Consider the following 21,592-nt stretch of genomic DNA (forward strand, 5'->3'; position numbering starts at 1 on the left):
TTTTGCCGGGTTTCGAGTTCAAAGAAGGAGTGAAGGGGGTAATTACCTACTCAATTACTCGTGCAGCAGGTGCTGGTGTGAACGTGGTGGAGTCAAAAGAGGCTGGAGGAGCGAGTATCGAAGGAGTCCGTATCGCGGAAGCGGAGTTGCGACCTCCGCAGCAGCAGATTCAATCCACCCTGGCGTCTGCTGGACCGTGTCGTCCCCGGAGCTCTCCTAGAGGACCACGGACTCCACAACAACCGGAGCATAACCCGGAGTAGCGATGACACCCATCTCCACGTGCAGGTCGTGGCTTCTCGAAAACATTGTTTTTCTGTCCCATTTCCCGACGGAATAATTGAGCGTGAATCTCAAACTTTATTCATATCCATTTTTCAAACGCTAACTCGATATTCCGACGGATGAAAGTTTTCCATTTCGGTCCTTTTTTGAAATTGTAGAAATTGTCGTGTTCGTTAGTATTTCATAAATTGTTAAGTTGTTAGGGAGCGGTTTTGCCGAAGGCCTCTCGTATTTCATTTTTCGAAATTTTCATTTATCAAGTCAGCCATTTTGTTGTTTTCCCTTTTTATACACCCGAACTGTTTTCGTGCATCGCTCTCATCCATCATTTTTTTGCGCGGATTCTTTCTCAGGGCCTCACTGAAGGAAGAGAATTTAACAAGTTTTATTTAATTTTGAGCGAGGAAGGACTCCAAGGACCTCCCCGCTTAAGCAGGTGGCGTAGACGGAGATCGGTGGCCCTTCTTCCCTCAGTAAAAGTTAATTTTTTGTTTCACCGGTAGGTACTCGTCCGGCTGATCGGTCGGGACCCGGAGGAAAACCACTAGAGTTTCTATTTATTATTCGCGCCCTTCAGAGGCTAGCTAGCTTCCATTGCATCTTTAAGTTGCTCCTTCTTTTTATTGTTCGCGCCTTTCAGAAGCCAGCTAGCTTTCATTGAATATTTAAGTTGCGCTTTTTATCTATTGTTCATTTGCAAGTCGAATAAACGATTAGTATTAATACTTGTGTTATTCTCCTGACCCCCGGGCAGAATCACGACTTTTTGGTCCACTCTCTTCCGCATTTTCGAGGCGTCGACTGCGCGACTCGACGGAGAGCCAATTCCTTTTCGAAATCGTTGTTGTTGCAACAAAACGACAAACAATAACGTAACAGTACGTACTGACATACCTCTTTTTAGTTTTTATAATAATCCATAATAATGATAAAGAAACACGCTCCTTTTGAGCTTGAAGACAATTGTGAATTTTTTGTCAAGCACATTTTTTCATGCGTGTGACATTAACTCATTCTTCTATTTTTTAATACAAATTGCAGGAATTTTAGATAACAATATAAACTGTATAAAAATAGTATTTTATTTGTCTTTTTATTTTAAAAAACAATGTTGCCAACATCACAAAATCCCCATACCACATGTAAAATTACATTGTACAAAAATCTTTAAAAATAAAATCTTCGTCTATATAAATTCTAGTCGATCTTGCGCTCTGTCGTAACTTGTAAAAAAGTTATTGTGTTCAAACCGGTTCTATTAAAGCTTCAGAATAAGCGTCCCATGTGACCTAATCTATTGACTTTCTTTGTCTTCTGTAAAATAATGAAGATATAATTCTTGTTGCTGTTACGCCGCCGCAATCTTCAACATTTGCTCAACATCCACAACCTTCTCTCTCGGCTTGTTCACCTTCTGACCCTCGTTCTTCTCGAATTGGTCAATCTTCAACCAATCTTCCCACCGCACCACTTGCACGTTCTTCTCGTCGAGAATCTTCGCGATTTGTTCGAATCCCGGTTTTGCTCGGGGGAGTCCCTCAGTTTCTATATCTTTCAGGACAACGGACGCCACTCCAAACGCGTGCTCCATGGTGTGGAGTAACACTCCACTTGCCCCTTTTGCCAGCCAACCCGCGGTGTACAAATCATCCCCCGCTTTGCCATACTTGTTCATGACAACCCCGCGTTCATTATCGAAGGGTATGTCACTGTCGGCTTGGATAGACTTGTACCCTATGCTACTAACGACGAGACTTGTGTCGATTGTTTCTTCTCGATCAGTCGGAACAGCTTTCTTGTTCAACAAATCTTCTCCTTCCAACCTGTTGATGGTCAGTTTGACGGACTCTACTTTCTCCCGACCACCGAATTCTTGAGGCGATCGAAGAAAAATCATTTTCAGTCGTTTTTCGGCGTCTTCGGGGATGCGACGTGTTTGGAATTTTTCCACCATCAGTTCGGTCAAGCGTTTGCGGGGTTTCACTAATTGTGGGACGATTTCGGGTATGCCTTCCATGTCTTCGGGACGCCATATTGTGCAGCAGTCTTTCATGTTGAGCAGTTCTCTGAGTTCTTTCGTTGTGAAAGAGACTTGAAGGGGCCCTCTGCGACCGATTAAACATACTTCTTTCACGCTAGATTTTGAAAAAGTTGCCAAAGCGTGTTCAGTTATGTCAGTGGTCTGTAATAAATGAAAAATAAAATTGTTACGCAACAGCGCTCAACCGTTACGTATCTGACAAGATCACGATCGCCAACTTTTGCAAATAGTTTTTATGGCTCTTTCATTTCCGTGAAAAAGATTGAATTTCAAATTAATAACTTGCGCAATATTTGGCTTAATTTTTTTATAAACAATTTGTTTACACTCTTGCAATCTGAACTAAATTTTCTAGTTTCTGATGCTAGTTTATTTAGTATACTCTACCTTTAACTTGTCAACTGGAGACAGCAGCAATCTTGCCACATCAATGGCCACATTTCCATGTCCAAATATTGTGGCAGTCCTGCCTGAAAGATCTACTGGCAAGTCCTTGTCCCATGGGACCCCATTGTACCAGCCCACAAAGTCCTTAGCTTGAAAAATATTTTTCAAGTCACCACCTTTGATGTCTAATTTGCGACTATCATCAACACCATAAGCCTACCATCAAGATTATAAAAAAATTATAAAACATACATTATGTATAAATGATACAATATTTAAATACCAATAATATCACATGATACGCCTCCCTAAGCTGCTTGATGGACACGTCCTTTCCTACATTAATATTTCCCATAAATCTGACATTTTTGAACTGAGCAGTCTTCGTAAACGTGTTAATGCAATTTTTGAGGTTAGCATGATCTGGAGCCACACCAAACCTTTAAATTGAATTGAAGCAGATCTGATTTTAATGCTTAAGTTATAAAAGTACCTCACCAGCCCAAAAGGCACCGGCAATCTTTCAAAAATGTCTATTTCGGCCGTTTCTAGACGAGTTGCCATATATTGGGCGGCGTAAAAACCTGCTGGCCCCGAACCCACCACACATATTTTTGGTTTAATGTTTGGGGCCGTGGTAAAATGTCTTATAAATGGTAGCGCCTTAAACCTCATTATTTTACTAAATAACGTGGTAATTGTTTACGTTCACAAATTCACCTAACCTCACTCTTAAACGTCACCTGTGACCTGTCAAATCAAATGAAATGAAAACAACACATTTAAAAAACATTTTTATTAATATTTTATACACAGTATAAAAGTTCACAATACAAAATCGTCTCTCTGTAAGGAAAAGAAATCAATAAATAAAAATTGTCTTTGACACACTGAGACAACTTACCATTCCATTATATTCCAAAACATGCTGTCTGATCTTGGAATTATCAACCCAGGTTACAAAATCTTCTAAAGTCCTTGTCACTAACAGTGCAGGGTCCTTCACTAATTCAGGCCCAACTCTGACATGACCCTGTTCTATCAACTTAGTTGCTCCTTTAATACTCTCAGCCATTTTGTCTGAAATTTCACCACAAATGACTTATTTATAAAAATAACAAAACAACTCACTTCTGACCATTACAACCGCGAGTCGCCGCCGACAAAAAGACGACGCCGTCACTTTTTCAACTAAACTTAAATCCCATCGCGTGGGTATCAAACCCATTACATACCTAAAAGCAAAATATTAAAAACAACACAATGAGTCTAAACTTCTCACAATTTTTCCAACAGCTGTGCACTTTTTTCCGTCCGAAACGGATGTTTAGCGTCCACTTCTTTTATTTTCCGCGCCAATTCTTTAATATTTCGTGCCAGTTTATTGTATCTAAAAACAAAAATAAAATGTCCATGCTCAATACTTCAAACTTAACCTCACTTCGAGTAGTCATCTCGCTTCTGAATGTGGTACTTTTTCAATATTTTCACTTCGCGTAAATTATTGTCGACTTCCCACGATATAAAGTCAACTTTTTTGAGCAACTTTTGCTCGTGAAATTTGAGTTTACGCACCATTTTCTTTGAACATAAATAAAATTATCATGTAATTTGCGGTGACTCCACGAGTGACTCACAGTGACATTTGACTGTAAGTGTGCCAACACTTGCAAGTGAAAAACCCCAACAATTTTAAGAGCAATTGATTTGATTAGCGAATCGGTAGATAACGATCGATTAATAACAAGTTTTGAGAAATAACTGATAAAAATGTATCTTTCTAATCAATTTGGAAGCAGCGTTTTGGTCATATTCGCCATTCGGCTGGACTAAGATTATCTCGGTGGGTTGGTAGTGCCGTGTAACAAATCCCATCCCTCCTACTTGCCGAAAAGAGGTTATTACCTTTTTAACCGTAAAAACAGTTAGTTTAACACAAAATTCATTTTTTCATAATGAGATAATAGTTTTATTGTGTTGTGTGTGAAGTGTACCTTGAAAGTGTCCGCAAACCCGTTCTACAATCACTGGGAGTCGGTGTTTGTTGTAGTTTTAGTGACAGCTGGCAAATAGGCGGTACCAGTTTCCAAGTTTTCCTCAAAAACTACCCGATTGATTAAACACCAACAATGTTACGATGATTTTACGAGAATAGCATCGAATCTCAGCAAGCACCATGTCGAAAAACAACATCAGTGGCTCAAGAAGCGTTTCTTCGACCAGTTGCAACAGCATAGTCTCAGACTTTGAGATTATCGATAATGGAATTGACGAGCTCAATTTGAGTAAGAGCAGACCCTCGTCCACGTCGCGAACGCAAAAAGCCAAAAGGATCAGGTTTTACCATAATGGTAACAGGTTTTTCAATGGCGTTGTTATACCTGTGGCACCCGAAAGGTACAGGTCTTTTGACAGTTTGACCACAGAACTCACCAGCATTCTGACAAAGAATGTCACTTTGCCCAGTGGCGTGCGGAACATTTATTCCATGGAAGGGAAGAAAGTAGGTAGATGTGATAGAGTTGAGTATTTTTTTTTACAATTCATTGTAGGTGTCCAGTTTGGATGATCTGGAAGATGGGAAGGAATACGTCTGCAGTGGTAAAGGCGAGATTTTTAAGCGTATTGAATATACAAAGACAGATACTCTCAGAAGTAAAAGACTGTCCAATACGAAATTTTCTACTACACCAGCTTATACTCCAAAAATTATACCTCCAGACTGTGTTCGGCCTCGAATAGTTACGTTAATTAGGAACGGGATCAAGCCCAGAAAGGTACGACTTGACAATGCAACAGTAACATTATTTTTCTAATTAAAAAAAAAAAAAGTAAATCAAAAACATGATTCAACTCTTTTTTGCCTCAAAATCTTATTAAAACATTTATATTCAAGATTTTAAAAAATCGTTATAAAGAAACATTGCGCTCGATGATGTAACGTGCGTTCAAAAAATTTTGTGTGATGCTTTCTTGTTTTCGTCAGCTGTCAAACGTCATTTATTCTGACAAGCAGTGGCGTGGTTAATTTATTTTGCAAAAAACAGTTCTTTTTGGAACTAATCAAGGAATGTTTTCCTGGTTTTCTTATTGGTATTGAAGTGATGACAAAGTGAGGTTATGTGTGCCAAGGAAATGTCAAAACATACCAACAAAAAATTCCACGTTTTACCAACTTGAAGGAAAAAACGAAAAAAATTTCAAATTTTATTTATTACCATCTCCCCTCCCCTATTTTTTATTTTAGACGAAGCATTCTTCTCGTTTAAAAATGGTTGCGTGTTTCGTTGCATGCTTGGTTGTATAAATCTCATGAGATTAAGCGGATTTCTAGCTCACCCAGTATATTTGAATGAAAATAAGCAGCACATTAGGTTAAAACGAATCTTTGCCTCTTTGAAATACCAAAAATTGTTAAAATAAATATTTTTTTGTATTTAGTAATTTTGAGCGAAAAAATTAAAGAGGTTCTGTGCGATGACAGTTGCCGTGTCAGAGCGCGCGTCACACTGTTGAAATATATTTTTTTCCGAAAAGAAATTTTACTCCACAGATTCAGCGTTTGTTGCTGAACAAACGCAACTCGTCGAGTATGGAACAAGTCCTAAGTGCATTAACAGAAGCTGCCCAACTGGATTCGGGGGCTGTCCGCAAAGTGTTCTCGTTGTCCGGACAGCCCGTCACGAATCTGTCGCAGTTCTTCTCATCCGAAGATGTTTTCTTTGTCTACGGCAACGAAAGGTTCTCTCAGGACGACTTCGAACTCGAGTTCGAAGAGAGTAAAGCAATACAACAATACAAGAAAACACCTGGCCTTAAAAACGGGTAATTATTTACTTTCTTCTGGTGGTGTCAGTTGTTGAAGCCGGCGGTTTCAGTGCTGGACCTAAACCCAAAATGCCCAAAAAAGAACTGAACCGAACTTACGAATCTTCGGAGAGTTTGTTGCGGAAACTGAGCGAAGACAATAATATTATTTTGCCTTTGTCGTTGAGGCAGAAATACGTAGTTGGTAGGATGATAGGTGACGGTAATTTCGCCGTGGTGAGATTATGTAAAAGTACAAATTCGGAGGAAGAGTTTGCGTTGAAAATCATAGACAAGTCAAAATGTAAAGGAAAGGTTCGTGTTTGACTCGTTTGCGCGGAAACTCTCTAAACTTGTACGTTTTCAGGAGGACATGATCGAAAACGAAGTTAAGATTTTAAGACAGATCAGTCATCCCAACATTATGTCGTTAATAGCTGAACAAGATACCAAAACAATGTTATACCTAGTGTGTGAATATGTCAAAGGTGATTATTTGATTTTTTTGCAAAATAGAAATTTCATTTGATGTCGTAGGGGGAGATCTCTTTGACGCCATCACGATTGCTCAAAAATTCTCCGAGGAACAAGCAGCCCTTATGATAAACCACCTGCTGTCGGCTCTTGCATACTTGCATAATCTCAACATTGTACACAGAGACGTGAAACCGGAAAATTTACTGGTAATGACACTTTTTTAACAGTGCGTTATGTACCAAGGGACTAAAGTGCACCGTTTTTTTACAAATAATTCGGAATCAAAATGGCCGAAATGAAGTAAAATCGTGTGATTTTGACAGCCGTCAACAAATTCCAATTTGACATTTATTTTGATTTGGCAGTGGGATGTTGTCATGGCAACGTATTGTTTATTTTCACTGCAGTCCCTTGGATCAATGAATCCCTTCGGAGAAGAAACTCGACTAGTACCTTTACTTCCGGGTGTGCAAAATTTTTGTTTTGTCAGGTTGAATTTGAAAGCGACAGGATAAGACTGCTCAAGTTGGGCGACTTCGGATTGGCTTGCGAAGTGACGAGACCACTTTTCACAGTGTGCGGAACTCCGACGTACGTGGCCCCCGAGATACTTGCCGAGTCAGGATACGGCTTAAAAGTCGGTAACGACGTTATTTTCTTAATTAAATTTCAACGAATGTTTGTGACAGATCGACGTGTGGGCGGCCGGAGTGATCCTTTACATCCTCCTGTGCGGTTATCCCCCGTTCGTGAGCCAGGACAACGACCAGGAAAAGCTGTTCGATTGCATCCTGTCCGGCCAATACGACTTCCCCGACGAGTACTGGAAGGACGTGTCGAATTTGGCCAAGGAGCTGATTCAGAACATGCTCCAGTTGGCACCGGAATTGCGGTTTTCCGCAGAGGACGTGCTCGACCATCCGTGGTTGAGCATAGCGAGCCAGTAGAGGGCGCTCATTCCTGACAGAATTGTGTACAAATTTATTTAAGTACAGTTTGACAGTTTGTGGTTGTACGAATCCATCCTTCACATGCCAATTTTTAAACACTATTCTCATTGATTTTAATCGTTAGCACGATTGCATTGAAGGGGTGCACCCACGAGGTGCGCGTAGTATGTAGGCGAATGGAGTTTCTTAGTTTAACGTTTAAATTCAGTGCAATTGATGCTAAGAGATTTCATTCAGAGCTACGTATGTAACTTTAACGCATATCATACATATTTTAATTAACCAAAGCTTTTACTGCAAAATTTAATTTTTTTGTGATTTATATAAAAGCGTTTTGTGAAAAGGCTTTAAAAAGGAAAATTTAATACCAAAGTGCATTTCTGTAAGATTTAGTCGGTTCTGGTCATCAAATTTAGTGCTTGAATCGCAACGTATGACGTTTTGTGATTTTCTGAAATATCACCAGTATGGATAACGTAACGTATGGATTGTGATTCGGAAAGTTACGAAACACCGTGTACTACGCATACCAGGGTACCAGAATCCGTAACAGCTAAATTCATTTCGTTATTGTTCCTAACCATTTACGCATCTTAGGGAATTAGAAGCCATTATTTATATTTATTTTGTTGTCTCATTTCTTCAGTAGGTAAAATAATAAACGATAAGAAGCCTAGTGAGTTTTGTACATTTTTAAATTTATTCACAGATTTTTTATATTATGCAAATTATTTAACAACTGCTAAAGTATTATTTATTGATAATTTAATTTTTATGGTACCGTTGTTTTAGGGTGCTGAATAATAAAAGTATTTAGTTTTCAAGAAGTGTATACTTTTTGTAGAATTTTTGTAGAGAGTTATATTTTAATGTAAATAAATTATTTCAGTAGTATTTTTTTCTCTTTCGCTCATCCTTGATATCTATCGATCACTGAAGCGATCAGTGGCGTAGATAGCTTTTTGCTTTGGGGGGGGTCCACATACTTTTGTATTAGGTACAGTTGCGGACACGGAATTTTAGACGTCAAATTTATGTCAATTCAAAAAGTGTCAATGTAAGCCACGCTTTATTGTCATTATGATTGACGTTTGAAACTATTTGACATTAGAAAGTTTTTCGCATCATCATTACAAAAATCGAAAGTGAGGTTAGTTGTACCTAAAGCCAGTTTTACATTTTTATGTCAATCGAATGATAAATCGTCCAAGATTCCGTGTCCGCCATTGCACCTATAAAAATTTGGTTTTTAATGTAGTTTGCTACATACAGCGTGATCAACAATGACTGAGTCTGTTGGCAATGAAACAATTGAAAAATATTGGTGTTTTTCAGTTTCGTAATTGGCACTGACCGGATGTTTTAACTTGACACGACATTAAAAAAAAATTAGGTTATGTCGGGCATGTTTATGCTAATACAAAAATGACCCTTTGATGGTAAAAAAATTGATTTTATCATTTTTCATTAAAATCTTATTTGCTGTGTTTAATGTTTTGTTTGTCGTATATTCTTTGGCAAAGAATAACTTAAATAACACTTATCAATAGAATATGATATACCAAATATGTATACCAAAAATTTTTTCTAAGACAATGAATTACTTAAAATTCAAAGTGAGTCGTTTTTTGTGACTGTCAGTGTATATACTGAAAGAGTATTATTCAGTTGTAAAAGTATATGGATGAGCTCTGGGGGGGGTCCGGACCCCCTGGACCCCCCCCTTATCTACGCCACTGGAAGCGATAGAAGGTAGAAATTAGATTTTTGGGTTGCATTTTTACCTGGTCAGACTCGTCATCTTACTTGAATAACCCTGTATATTATAATGATTATATCTAAATTACAGTCGCAATGGTTGCCGGTCATATTCTAAATTCAATCAGCTGTTAACAACATGGAAGTTTGCCAACGTCGCGTTCAGAGACTAGACGGACGAAAATTTTTTTTTCTAATCCTATTGGATAATACTGTAATTATTAAAGTTTTTTTCATTGGATAACAGGATTCATTATCCAGGGCCCGTTGAAAAATAATTTCAAAACTTAACTGCAAACATTCAATGGTATCAAGTAATCAAGTAAACAAAGTAATAATTTTTAATTTAATTTAATTAATTTTTAATTTAATTTAAAACGTCCGTTTCAGTTTGTCCAATAATGAAACTTATCGATCAATTTCTCTTCATAGTTCATAGTCGTAGAAAAAGTATAGTATTCTACTCGCGGATAATGGCTATTACTCCCTCGGATTAATTACGCCCCTCGCCTGCGGCTCGTGACACAAAATGACCCTCACGAATAATAGCCATCATTATCCCCTTATTGAATAATATAATATTTTCTTTTATTGGATTTATATCTCTTGTGAAACTTCGCTTTTCACTTCATAGGTAATTATTTTGCTTTTTTTTGTTCGCTTTTTAAGTTAGCTTCTTTGAACATTTAATTTTTACAATTTGACGTCGTCAGCAGCTGCTTACTTGCGTCGTGCAATGTTGTCGCATCTATTTCACGTAAATGTCAACTCTGGCTAAATCAATAACTTAAATGTTTAAAAATCCAATCAGGAAACATGTTGTAATGTAGTGAAATAAAAATAACTATTCTATAGGTTTAGATAATATTTTTGTAACAGACATGAGACAATATGATCAAGGAAAGAAGAGATAACGGGCGGATATGGAAAACAAAATTACTGAAAACGTGCACAGGACGTTATAGTTAATAAACTGTCACTTGTTAATTATGACGTTCATTTCAGGTTTTTGATTTTAATTTTGTTTATCACCGTGGCTTAAGTTATACCATATCGCACTTATTTTAGAAATGTAATGGTCTCCTTATGCCAATGAGTGCGGTAATGAAATTTTTACTGCACTAATGAAGTAATGAAAATAACAACTCACAAATGCAAGGAACAACAAGCAAATTACACCACAAAACAATAGTTTCACTTCCAAAAAATTTAAAATTCCTCTTTGTTGTTATTTGGTAAGTAAGACGCGAGTATAGACCACTAACGCGTTGCTGTCATCTTGAAAAAAATTAGATGCTATCGTCACCTTGATTAATTTATTATTCTATCATAAATTTAAGACAATTTTAGCATTTTTAGCGTTGATAGATACAACTTTGTACAGTATTCGTGGAATATTATACAGGATTATTCTAAATGATTGTAGTCGAAGTAGGCGTGAAAACTGAATGTAAAATTTATGGTTGCCGCTCCACATAAAAAAACATCAAAATGATGTGAATAAGTGAGTACACACCGTTCACACACGGGAGTTAAATTGGGTGCAAAACAACTCAATATTCCTGGATTCAACCGTTAATTTAAGAAAAATAAATAAAAATCTCATCACCGCACTTTTCACCTAAAAAATGACAGTGACAGCGAGAAAACTGACAGTTCACATGAAAACGGCAAAAATGTAATAACATGGGCATGGCCTACTTCGACTACAATCATTTAGAATAACCCTGTATTATTAACGCACTATGTGGCCCCAACTCGGCCTACGGCTTCGTGGGGCATTTCTTCACAAGACGTGCGTTAATAGGTATGTCTATAACATATATCATAAAAATAACTATTAGAGGAATAAAAAAACATTAACCAAAAATCCAGTCCTTTTTTTAAACTGCTCATTAAGTGTAATTTCTTTGACGCAAAAAAAAGCAGGAGAAAAAGAGGGATTGTTTGTCCAGCGAAAGATTGGCTGATATAAAAGTCACTAAATTCTACGTAGAGAAAAGAGTAGCTAGCGCACGTAAAATTTGAAATATATTATTCAAACAGTAACATTTATGCTCTAATTAATGTATTCTAGTGCATTTTGTAGTGTTGGGTTAATTTAATACAATTTTTGTAATATCTAGTTGTTAAAGGTGGATATCCGGACTGTTTGTTACCATGTAAACAACCTCATAACGGCCGGAGTCCGTTAAGGGTGTCCGTTATGAGCGGGAGCGGCCGTTATGAATGACTAAATAACTATAGCAACGTATATCTAAACTTTATTTTTCAACTTTTTTATAATTGGTACAATAATTAATGTTTAATGTTATGGGACACACTTTGAATTAATCGAAATCCGTAAGTCACTAGCAGATGTAGACGAGATCGAAGATGATGCTTCAGAATTTTAACACCGACACAAGCGCGATTTTGCAGGGAATAACGATGACCTCACTTGCTCTGCGGCCATCCGGACATCGGGAATATCTTGATCGCGATTTTTTATTGATTTCAGTCGTTTATTTTCAACGGAAAGTTAAGTGTTGAACAAATCTGACAAACAGCAGCAAATGGAGACAAGATCGAAGATGATGCTTCACTAACACAAGCGTGATTTTGCAGGCAATAACGGTGACCTCACTTCAGGACATCGGGAATATCTTGATTGCGGTTTTTTTTTATTGATTTCATTCAATTATTTTCAACGGAAAGTTAAGCGTTGAACAAATCTGACAAACAACATTGAAACAATTTTTTTTCACAAACAACGGTCGACATGACGACGTCCTCCGCACACTTATTAATCATTCGGTTTTTTCGATGGCGTTGAAAAAAATGTATTTCAAAAAGATAATTGTGAACGAATCGTAGAGATATTACAAAAACTATTGTACAATACACGTCCGTTAGGGCCTTTACAGCCTCGCCTCGCCAGTATTATTCGACTCGCTCTGCGAGCTCGTCTCACAAAATTTCTGGCTCGGCAGTAAAGGCTATCCTAACGGACTTCTACTGTAAAATACTATTAAAATCTCCCAATCTCTCGCTGGACGAAGTTTATTAAATGTCATATTCGTTCCCGTGGCTATGATACAGTTATTTATTTAATTTAATACAATACCGAGAAGTGTCTTTTGCTTTATTTACCATGATCGTCATGACTTACTCCATTTATTTATTTTTTGATGTGTCAGTAAAACGATGTACAGGTGTTTAAAAAGTGCTACACTAAAATTATTGTACGGTGTTAAGAAAGAACCCTTTGGTATGTGAGGGAAAAATATTTAAAAAATTCTTGGTCTTCATTTCTCTGCACAATGGGAGTTTTTGTAAAGATTTTTAAACGTTAACTAAAGTATGCAGAATAGAAGGTTGATGAATAATTTTTAACCCAATCTCTGTTGTCTTTAATATATAATTGATTTCATATAAATGTTCATCAAGTGAGCTGTGCATTTGTAAAAGCACCTTTAATTTAGTTACATTACAAAAGTCACTTTTATGAAGGTCATGTCCAATAAATCTTTACTTGGTAAAAATACAGACAAAAACAAATAAGAATTACTTTAATTTAATCAGTAAAAAGACGTAACATTGCTTTTGAAATGTTAAAATGGACAAAAACTGAAAAATTAGTCAAATCGGGTTCGCGCAGAGCAAGCAACTTTGAAAGTCAAAGTCACTAGCTTTAGCTTTAATACCAACAGAAAATCAGATTTTCATGGCTTGCTTAGATGCACATTTATATGAAATTGAGTATAGGTAAATGCGATTTACCTCTTTTTAATTATCTAAAATTATGCAAAAATCGATGAAACTATGTATTTCAATTTTTTATAAGGCATTCACGATCTTTTTGGGACCGAGTTGGCTACGACCATCTAGTGATTTTGTTGGCAGTAGCTCGGTGATAACTAAATTCCCTAAAGGAAATTGACACTTTTTGTGTTAGGTTAAGTTGTTTTCAATTTAGGGTTATATTTTCTGAATAGGTACCTTGTTGCCGGATCTCTTAAATCTGGTCTGTCCTTTTTAAATTAAATTAACCCCCAATTTTATAATCAGCCTAAAGTTTACCGTTTACCATAGAAACATATTGTTGCAACAATCCATTAAAGTCACTTTAAGATAAAGTAGACTTTAAATTTATTATGAAACGCCCTAAATCGTTTAATAGAAATTTTTTATCGTAATAAAATTATTTTGGCAATTTTGACTGTTCCTTTGACGGAAATTTAAATTATTTTTACACACTTAATAAATCATTTAGTTTCTTACGAATATTAAAATAATAAATTTGGCACTGCGGTGGCAAGAAAATGTCGAACAGACATTGACAGGAAAAAAAAATTGCATCCGTTGCATCACTGAGTCAGTTAGTCCAACATGAAAAGAAAAAATGATAGCCAACTCGGTCCCAAAAAGATCGTGAATGCCTAATAGGTACTGGTAATTGCACGCAGTTTCCAAATTCACCATAAAAGAAACCTTCATCCACGTGCAAATTTAACACCAAGAATTTTTTAAATATTTTTCCTTCACTTATCAAATGCTTCTCAACACTGTACTATAGTTTTAGTGCGGCATTTTTTAAATACCCATACATACAGAGAGTTATTCACCGTACCAGCGAAAATTTAATGTTATGCAACACAAAATACCAAAAGCTCACATAGTATGTAAGGTTATAAGAAGAATCATTTTATAGTCTGACATAATAAAAAAATTCGCACGTTTTACACGATTTTATCATACGAAAAAACAGACATGATTCTCATTTTTGGTGAGTGCCGTAAAAATGCTGTTCAACCTGTACATGTTTAGTTTCAAAAATATCCAAATGGGCTTATTTTTAACGTTTTTGTCTAACGTTGATTTCATCCAATATTTCTTCGTATAACCTTACATAGAGAACAAAATGTCATTTTGACTTTAAAATGAAACTACTTTGATTCCTAATTTGTAAAACGTTAAACATGGGATCTAGCAATCTGATTTTTTAGTATGTTGTGTTGCATAACATTAAATTTTCGCGGGAACTCTACGGTGAATAACCCTGTATGTATATTTTAAACTGCGGTCATTCAATTTTTCCTATATTCTTCGACGTCATGTCAAGATGAATCCTTCATTTCCCTTTTTTTTGTTTATTTCTGACTATCCAGTACAAGGTGATTTACGAGGAATAATGAGCCCGGCGGAATAGAAAATGCAACCCGCAATTCATCAGGAGAAAAACCCGGACATTTACCGCTTCGATGTCCGGCTTTTTGTTGCAATGTATTGTGGGTTGCATTTGCTATTCCGCCGGGCTCATTATTCCTCGTAAATCACCCTGTATATTAGACATAAAAATAAAAAAAAACACAAAATCCCGTTAATCAACCGCTGATAAGATAAGACACCATCCGCCACCACCACCGGCGTCACATTTTTGGCAAATCCTCCTGGATCACTCTCAGGACCAATCCATTCCTCCTCCTTCTTAATTACCCAATCTTCCGGCACTCCAAAACCGACCCGCGACCTCCCCGACGAACTACCAGAAAAGTGCACCTCGACCCTCATTATCTCGACAACCCTTCCGACTTTTCCGGAATCGGACAACATGCAGGACCAGCAGCGCAAGTCCTGAGAAGCAGAAGGAAAACGTGGGCGTTCCTCGGCCAGTCTCGTGTCGTCTCTTTACCTGAACCGTGTGTCCACGTGCGGGTGGTAGTCGCGGGTGTAACGAGTGGGTGTTCAGTTTTTACGAGCGCAGAGGTGGACGATGGTGGTGGGTCGGATGTGTGTCGTGTTGGAGTGTCTGGACGCGCGGGTGGGTGCTCACGTAACCGTTGTACCACGTGCTGGGAGCTCCTGCTGTTTGTAAACAAAACCTGTACGTTGCTTTTTCAATTTATTTATTACAAACAATCAACCGCTAACGAACAAACAACTATTTTTACGCTTTCTCCTGCTCGACAAATAATCGCGCCGTCAATCACTCGTGCACAAAGATCTGACTATCACTTTTTTGCCCCTTAATAATTCAATCCAATTCAATTATTTCGTGAAGACATTTGTACTTTGCTGCACTTCCATCCTACCAAGTTCTTCAATCCATTACCGATATCTCTCTTGTAACTTATTAACAGTTGCGTGAGCGCATAGATATGATTAATTACGAAACGTATAAATCTTGTTAGCTTGTCGGCCTGCTACTGTTACTTTCCGTGAGAAAAAAGATACAGGATCAGAGATCAGCTTGTAGCGAGCACAAAAAGATAATAACTCATTTAGCTGAAACTCGTGAGGAGAAGTTTTTGCTAAGGAAACTCACAACCGCAATTAACTTCACCCGAAGTCTCTCTTCAACACAGATTTTAATCAATACTCTGTCATCCACCAATTTAAATTAACGCACAAATCAATTACTACTTAATAGTAATTAATTCCAGAACGACACCACGATCGAGTGGGGTTCTTGAAAATTAATCTCTTTTAAGGGAAATCATGAATATTCAACACTTGCTGACACCGTAATTAGTCATTTCTCTACCTACCTTGCATCAAGAGATAAAGTAAGTTGATGTCTTTGTTAACAAACGTTAGGAAGTTTAATAGACGCAGTTTTTTTTTCAATGTAAACGATTCATGATAATTAATGGAATCGAACGACATAACACAAAGATCTAGAAATTGAGATGGAAAAGATCTCTTCAGGAGCTAAACTACTTCTTACTGGAATAATTTTTGGACAACTTTAAAGTAGTATTTTTTTGTTAGTTAGCAAATACATCACAATCCATTAATCACCACAGAATCGACAAAACCTTAGTAAAACGTGCACGTAATTTTATATCGATCTCTAATTACACCACCTGGCCAAGTAAAACCGGAAGTACCTTTGACAGTACCACATGTGGCCCACGCACGTTCTCTTAGCTCTTAATGTTATTTCTGTGGAGCGGCTGCGGCTTGTAAAGTGCCTAAAAGCATTGGCTTTTTATTTATCGTGTTGTCTTCTCCGTCCGCACTTGTCTTAAATTTAGGTTTGGTTTGTTGAGACGGTTCAGTTAATTAGTTGTCGACCATCCGGAGTGACAAATACGTATCAATATTTACTTCAGATCGAAATTAGGCTCGTTTTAAAATTGTGTTTTCGGGCTGATTTGTCGTTCAACGAGGTGGCCTAAGCTAAGACGTGGCTTGGAGTGTCACAGGATATTCACGATTCCGGTTGTGATGGTACTTTGCCGCTTTACAAATATTGTGACGTACGTTGATTGAACACTGGCGTATGTCTGTCACGTTCGTCTAACTCGTTTATAACCGCACCCTCCAAATTCATATCGGTCCCCGACTAGACCCACGTTTAAAATATTTACAGTGGAGATTAAGAAACCTCGAAACAAATCCTAAAATTGGAAATTTTCAGTAGCATTCAATGAACAAATCCGTTTTAAGCAGACACTCGTATCGTAATAGTTGTGATTATTTTGATTTTTATTTATTTATCGCCATAAAACTATCTACGCTAATGAGCTCATCTACAATTTGATTTTTTTTCTAAAACTTACATTATAATTGTTAAATAAAAAAAATCAATCAACGCTGCTAACCAATATGTATAAACATTTGAGGAAAATGTAAAGCAAAGACTTGAAATTATTCTTAGGCAGTTACTTCAAGTGAGAGTGTAATAGCACCAGAATTGTATTTTTTACAGTTGGCAGTACCTGACAATGATTCTCTATTATTTTAGTTTTTGTTTAAAATTTATCAAAAATATACATATTTCAGTGTTGTTCTGTTGACCAAAACGTTTTTAAAAGAGCCGAAAAATCTTTGTTCATATAATTTTGGAAAATGTAAAAGAATTCTGCAACACACGCCGCCACTGTGTTCACACTTCATACTTCCACAGTTGGTCATAACCTAAAATTTGCAAACGCACGAAATTTGCTTTAAAACAGAGGAATGAACCATAACCAAGATTTAATACTAGGGAATCCTCCGAATTTAATTTATTGGAGACTGAACAGTGCAATAAATTTTTTATCCGCGCTCTAATTTCGGTCACGAATTTAATGAAACCTTCTTCAACCTTAGAAGTTTTATTTGTTGCAGAGATGTCTTCAGAATGAACAAATTTTGCAAAAAGCAGGGAAGATTAACGCACAGCAGAGAATGCATTTTATTACAGAAAAAATAAAATTATTTGCAACATAAACATAACCTCATTTACTCAACAACAGACGAATTTCTCATTTACAATGTTTCTGATGCGTTAATTTTACGTGCTTCACTTAACAGATTTGCAATTCAAATCCTGCAACCAGATAAACAACACTCCAGACAGGATTTAAATTAATTTTATTTTTCACTTTAGTATAATTGCATGATAACTCCTAGGATACGAAATACGTAAACATGTCCATAACAACCGGGGAATAATACCAGGGCGTAATAAGAATAAGCGGGCGTAATGAATTCATAACGCCCTCATCAATTCATAATTGCAAAGACGCCAATTTTTTTTTTAAAGAACACGTATAGTGAAAAATAAAATTTGGTATGCACCACGGCGTCACCGAATGATTACGCCCATCGAACGATATCCATCTCTCGGGCTAAAGCCCTCGAGCTGGATTCATCGTTCTCCGGGCGTAATCATCGTTGTAACGCCCTTGGTGCATAAATAGCTATTATTGCTTTCAACTGTCATAAATTCTCATTTTTCTCCTTTGTAAACTGCCTGCTAACTGCTCTAAAGCAAAAAATAGCAGAGTACCAACCGTTGCCCTAGACAACACATTCAAAGTGACATTTCTTGAAAAATTTGTCAAAACTGTCAAAAGCAAATGCGAAATCATTTTTAATAGATTTGGAAGCTTTGGGGACGTCGTTTCAAACAATAAAAGTTTGTATGCAACTCGTTTCTGTGCAAATTGGGCTTTTCTAATCGCCCTCGAGGCCTTAAAATCCTCGCTATGCTCGTATTTCAATCTGGCCTCGCGGGCAATTAGAAAAGCCCAATTTACACAGAACCTCGTTGCATAAATAACTATTAAGAAACATTTTTAATGTAAAAAAAATATGATTCTAAACTAGATATTTGTTATTTCCGTCGAAATAAATTATTTAAAATTTTTTCATTCTTGAAGATTGAACAAAGTCTGGAAACCATTCTTTGCCAATTAGGATGTCTTCCAACAGAAATCGTAACAAGGCTAGATATGTATGTACAGTGGCGGCCATTAATTTGGAAACACCAAGATTTTTCTATTGTAAATTGTTTGTCACTTTGATAATGTTATTGACATATCAGTTTCGGCTGCAACAGTCTGTTGAATGCGCTCAACGATGACATGAGTGACATGAGTTCATGACATAACGCTTACACTATCAAATATTAGAAATATCCAGTAAACTAGATTAGGCCGGTGTTTCCAAATTAATGGCCGCCAGTGTATGTAGTTGTATTTTTTTTTACAGTTGGCAATATCTAAAATTTCCCTTGAAATTTATCGAAGGTATGAAGGTAAAATAACAAGACCTAATTTTTTTATCAACAGTAATTACACAAGTGATAGTAATTTTTTGATAATTTTAACTAGATACACGAATCTTTGTTGCTATAGAAATATCACGAGTGGACGCGGTCCACGAGTGGGATTTCTTAATAATAGCAACAAAGATGAGTGCTAATCTAGTTAAAATTATCAAAAAAATTACCATCACGAATGTAATTCGGCGTGATTATTTTTTAAACTATGTCAAATCTCAAAAGCGAAATCTGAATGGTACTCCATAATGGCAACGGTGCTGAATTTTTAATTTTTATATTGAAACAAATGGCTGCGCTACCTTAACAACGAAAAAATTATCGCGGTAATTAGCTACTAGCAAATAGTCAGTGTAATTTTGATGCTATTGGTCCATTTGAAATTTTTCCTCATTACTGACAGGACTTTTTTAAAAATAATCGGATAAATTTTTCAATTTTACGAACACTTTTTGCTTTGACAATTTTACGAGTTTTTATTCTGGATAGGCCCGAGAGCTTTAGCTCGAGGGTTTAACCTTTGAATAAAAATGCCCAAATATCAAAAGAGTAAAATTCTCTAGAGCAAAAATGTTTAAGTGAAAATTGGGAAATTTACCAGATATAAAAAATTATGACGTGTTATTTTTGGCAAGATTAATTCCAGAATACAAACTTTAACGTTAATTATTTATTTATAATATGGGGTATTTCACGAGTGATAATGAACCCGACGGAATTGAAAATGCAACTCACAATACATTTTTGAAAAAAGCTTGATATTTTAATTTCAATAGCCAGCTTTTTTCGGAAATGTAGTGTGGGTTGCATTTTCAATTCCGTCGGGCTCATTATCACTCGTGAAATACCCTGTATAGCTATTAAAGACGCAATTATTAAAAACAATGTGAGAATCTGACAGGAGTAGCATGCAATTTTAATCACTTTTGACAGGAGTAGTAGGACGTTTTTATAGCGATAAACATTTTTGATAGGATGAAAGCAAGCGCTCGGATTGGCTGAACATGCACGTTTGATGTACAGTCGCGAGCAATAAATTTTGGTCGTCAAGGTCATTCTTTGACGCAATCGAAAATGCTTCATTGTAAAACAGTCGTAAATGTCATAACCTATCATCATGTTGTATGACATTAATTGTCATTTTGTTCTCATTTTTTTGACACTTTGTTGACATGGGCATAGTCAGGCAGGGAAATTTTTTTAAATTTGTGACAATCTAACCAAATTTTGAAATGACATTGACGACCAAAATTTATTGCTCGCGACAGTATGTGGGAATTAATCAAAAATATACACTGCTCAAAAAAATTAGGGGAACACTTTTTTCAAAACCTGTAACTTTTTAAATAATAGTTCTAGGCAAATCTAATTTGGTATACTTCAACGGCATATATTTAACTAAAGTTATTGCTTAACCTTAACCATCAAAAGGTGTTTTTACCGAAGCAAACGTTTTTTAAGTTATTTAATTTCGCAAATGTAAAAGAATTCCATAACAAGCCACTGCATCGACAATTGGTCTCAAATTTGAAAACGTACCAAATTTAATTTAAAACAAAGGACAACGAAACAACAAAGTTCTATTCAGCACTAGCGAAGCTGTCAAATTTAATTTATTGCAGAGAGAAACGCACAATAAATTTTTTATCAGCGCCATAATTTCGGTCACGAATTTAATCAAACCTTGTTCTCCCCTTAGAAGTTTTATTTGTTGCAGAGTTGTCACTAGAATGGAGTTATCATGTCGACGGACCAGCGAAAATACAGCCCCCAGGAGACAATCCAGGTGAGTCTTTTGCCAATCACCCAACAAATCGCATCATTTCTGCCATTAGTGCAACAGACAGTAGGTAGCAACACATTTGCCACTGGCTTTGCTTATGTTATTGTTCAACGCCGAAAATAAACATTTATGCGTATCGATTCGCGTTATCCGGGGGCACAGGTAGACATCGACAGGAGGGTCGAAATTTATCGTCGCCGTTTTCTATTTGTAATTCCGATCTCCCGCACCGGAATCCAAAGATATCGAGTTGTATGCAGATGGAGTTACAAATAGACGGGGAACGAAGACGTAAAATCGCCGTCACGCAGTCTAGTCAAGCCGAAATGTTTGGGTTTTCTTCTCTTCTTCTCCTCCATCTGCGACTCGCACCAGCACCATATTCCGAATCTCGAACACGTGCGTTTTGAACATGCGCCATGGCTGCGCTTTTAATGGCAAATCCATACTGCGTAAGACGTGATGTCCTGGTGGCTTCCTGCTGCACTCGCTTTTGCCAGCTCAGTTTTGGCTGCACCCGCTCAAAACGCGTCAAATCTAGATTGTTTACCACACCATCTCTTTTGTTG

The 21,592-nt window shown here is 36.8% G+C and overlaps 4 protein-coding genes across 4 annotated transcripts in view; 2 read left to right on the plus strand and 2 right to left on the minus strand.

Moving 5' to 3' along the window:
* Window positions 1-1,346: 1,346 nt before the first annotated feature.
* Window positions 1,347-3,473, minus strand: dare (NADPH:adrenodoxin oxidoreductase, mitochondrial). Its single transcript, XM_069055653.1, has 4 exons — window positions 3,207-3,473; window positions 2,997-3,153; window positions 2,714-2,929; window positions 1,347-2,467 (listed from the first exon to the last, which is right to left on the minus strand). Exons 1-4 carry the CDS (start codon window positions 3,386-3,388, stop codon window positions 1,634-1,636), a joined length of 1,389 nt encoding a protein of 462 aa, XP_068911754.1. The 5' UTR covers window positions 3,389-3,473; the 3' UTR covers window positions 1,347-1,633.
* Window positions 3,474-3,494: 21 nt separating this feature from the next.
* Window positions 3,495-4,378, minus strand: LOC138136460 (U3 small nucleolar ribonucleoprotein protein IMP3). Its single transcript, XM_069055654.1, has 5 exons — window positions 4,155-4,378; window positions 3,996-4,103; window positions 3,845-3,948; window positions 3,618-3,793; window positions 3,495-3,559 (listed from the first exon to the last, which is right to left on the minus strand). The coding sequence occupies exons 1-5, from the start codon at window positions 4,289-4,291 to the stop codon at window positions 3,539-3,541; spliced, it is 546 nt and encodes a 181-aa protein (XP_068911755.1). The 5' UTR covers window positions 4,292-4,378; the 3' UTR covers window positions 3,495-3,538.
* A 137-nt stretch (window positions 4,379-4,515) lies between these two features.
* Window positions 4,516-8,841, plus strand: LOC138136458 (serine/threonine-protein kinase GL21140). The gene is made up of 8 exons (XM_069055652.1): window positions 4,516-5,216; window positions 5,266-5,490; window positions 6,267-6,538; window positions 6,592-6,835; window positions 6,888-7,008; window positions 7,058-7,203; window positions 7,488-7,634; window positions 7,687-8,841. Exons 1-8 carry the CDS (start codon window positions 4,890-4,892, stop codon window positions 7,942-7,944), a joined length of 1,740 nt encoding a protein of 579 aa, XP_068911753.1. The 5' UTR covers window positions 4,516-4,889; the 3' UTR covers window positions 7,945-8,841.
* A 12,116-nt stretch (window positions 8,842-20,957) lies between these two features.
* The window catches only part of sick (sickie), a 189,420-nt gene continuing 188,785 nt past the window's right edge, over window positions 20,958-21,592 (plus strand). The window contains exon 1 of the mRNA XM_069056865.1: window positions 20,958-21,026. Coding sequence (XP_068912966.1) covers window positions 20,982-21,026 — 45 coding nt within the window. The 5' untranslated portion in view covers window positions 20,958-20,981. The remainder of the gene's footprint in view (window positions 21,027-21,592) is intronic.

The sequence above is a fragment of the Tenebrio molitor genome, chromosome 8 (assembly GCF_963966145.1).
Source record: "Tenebrio molitor chromosome 8, icTenMoli1.1, whole genome shotgun sequence".
NCBI lineage: Eukaryota > Metazoa > Arthropoda > Insecta > Coleoptera > Tenebrionidae > Tenebrio > Tenebrio molitor.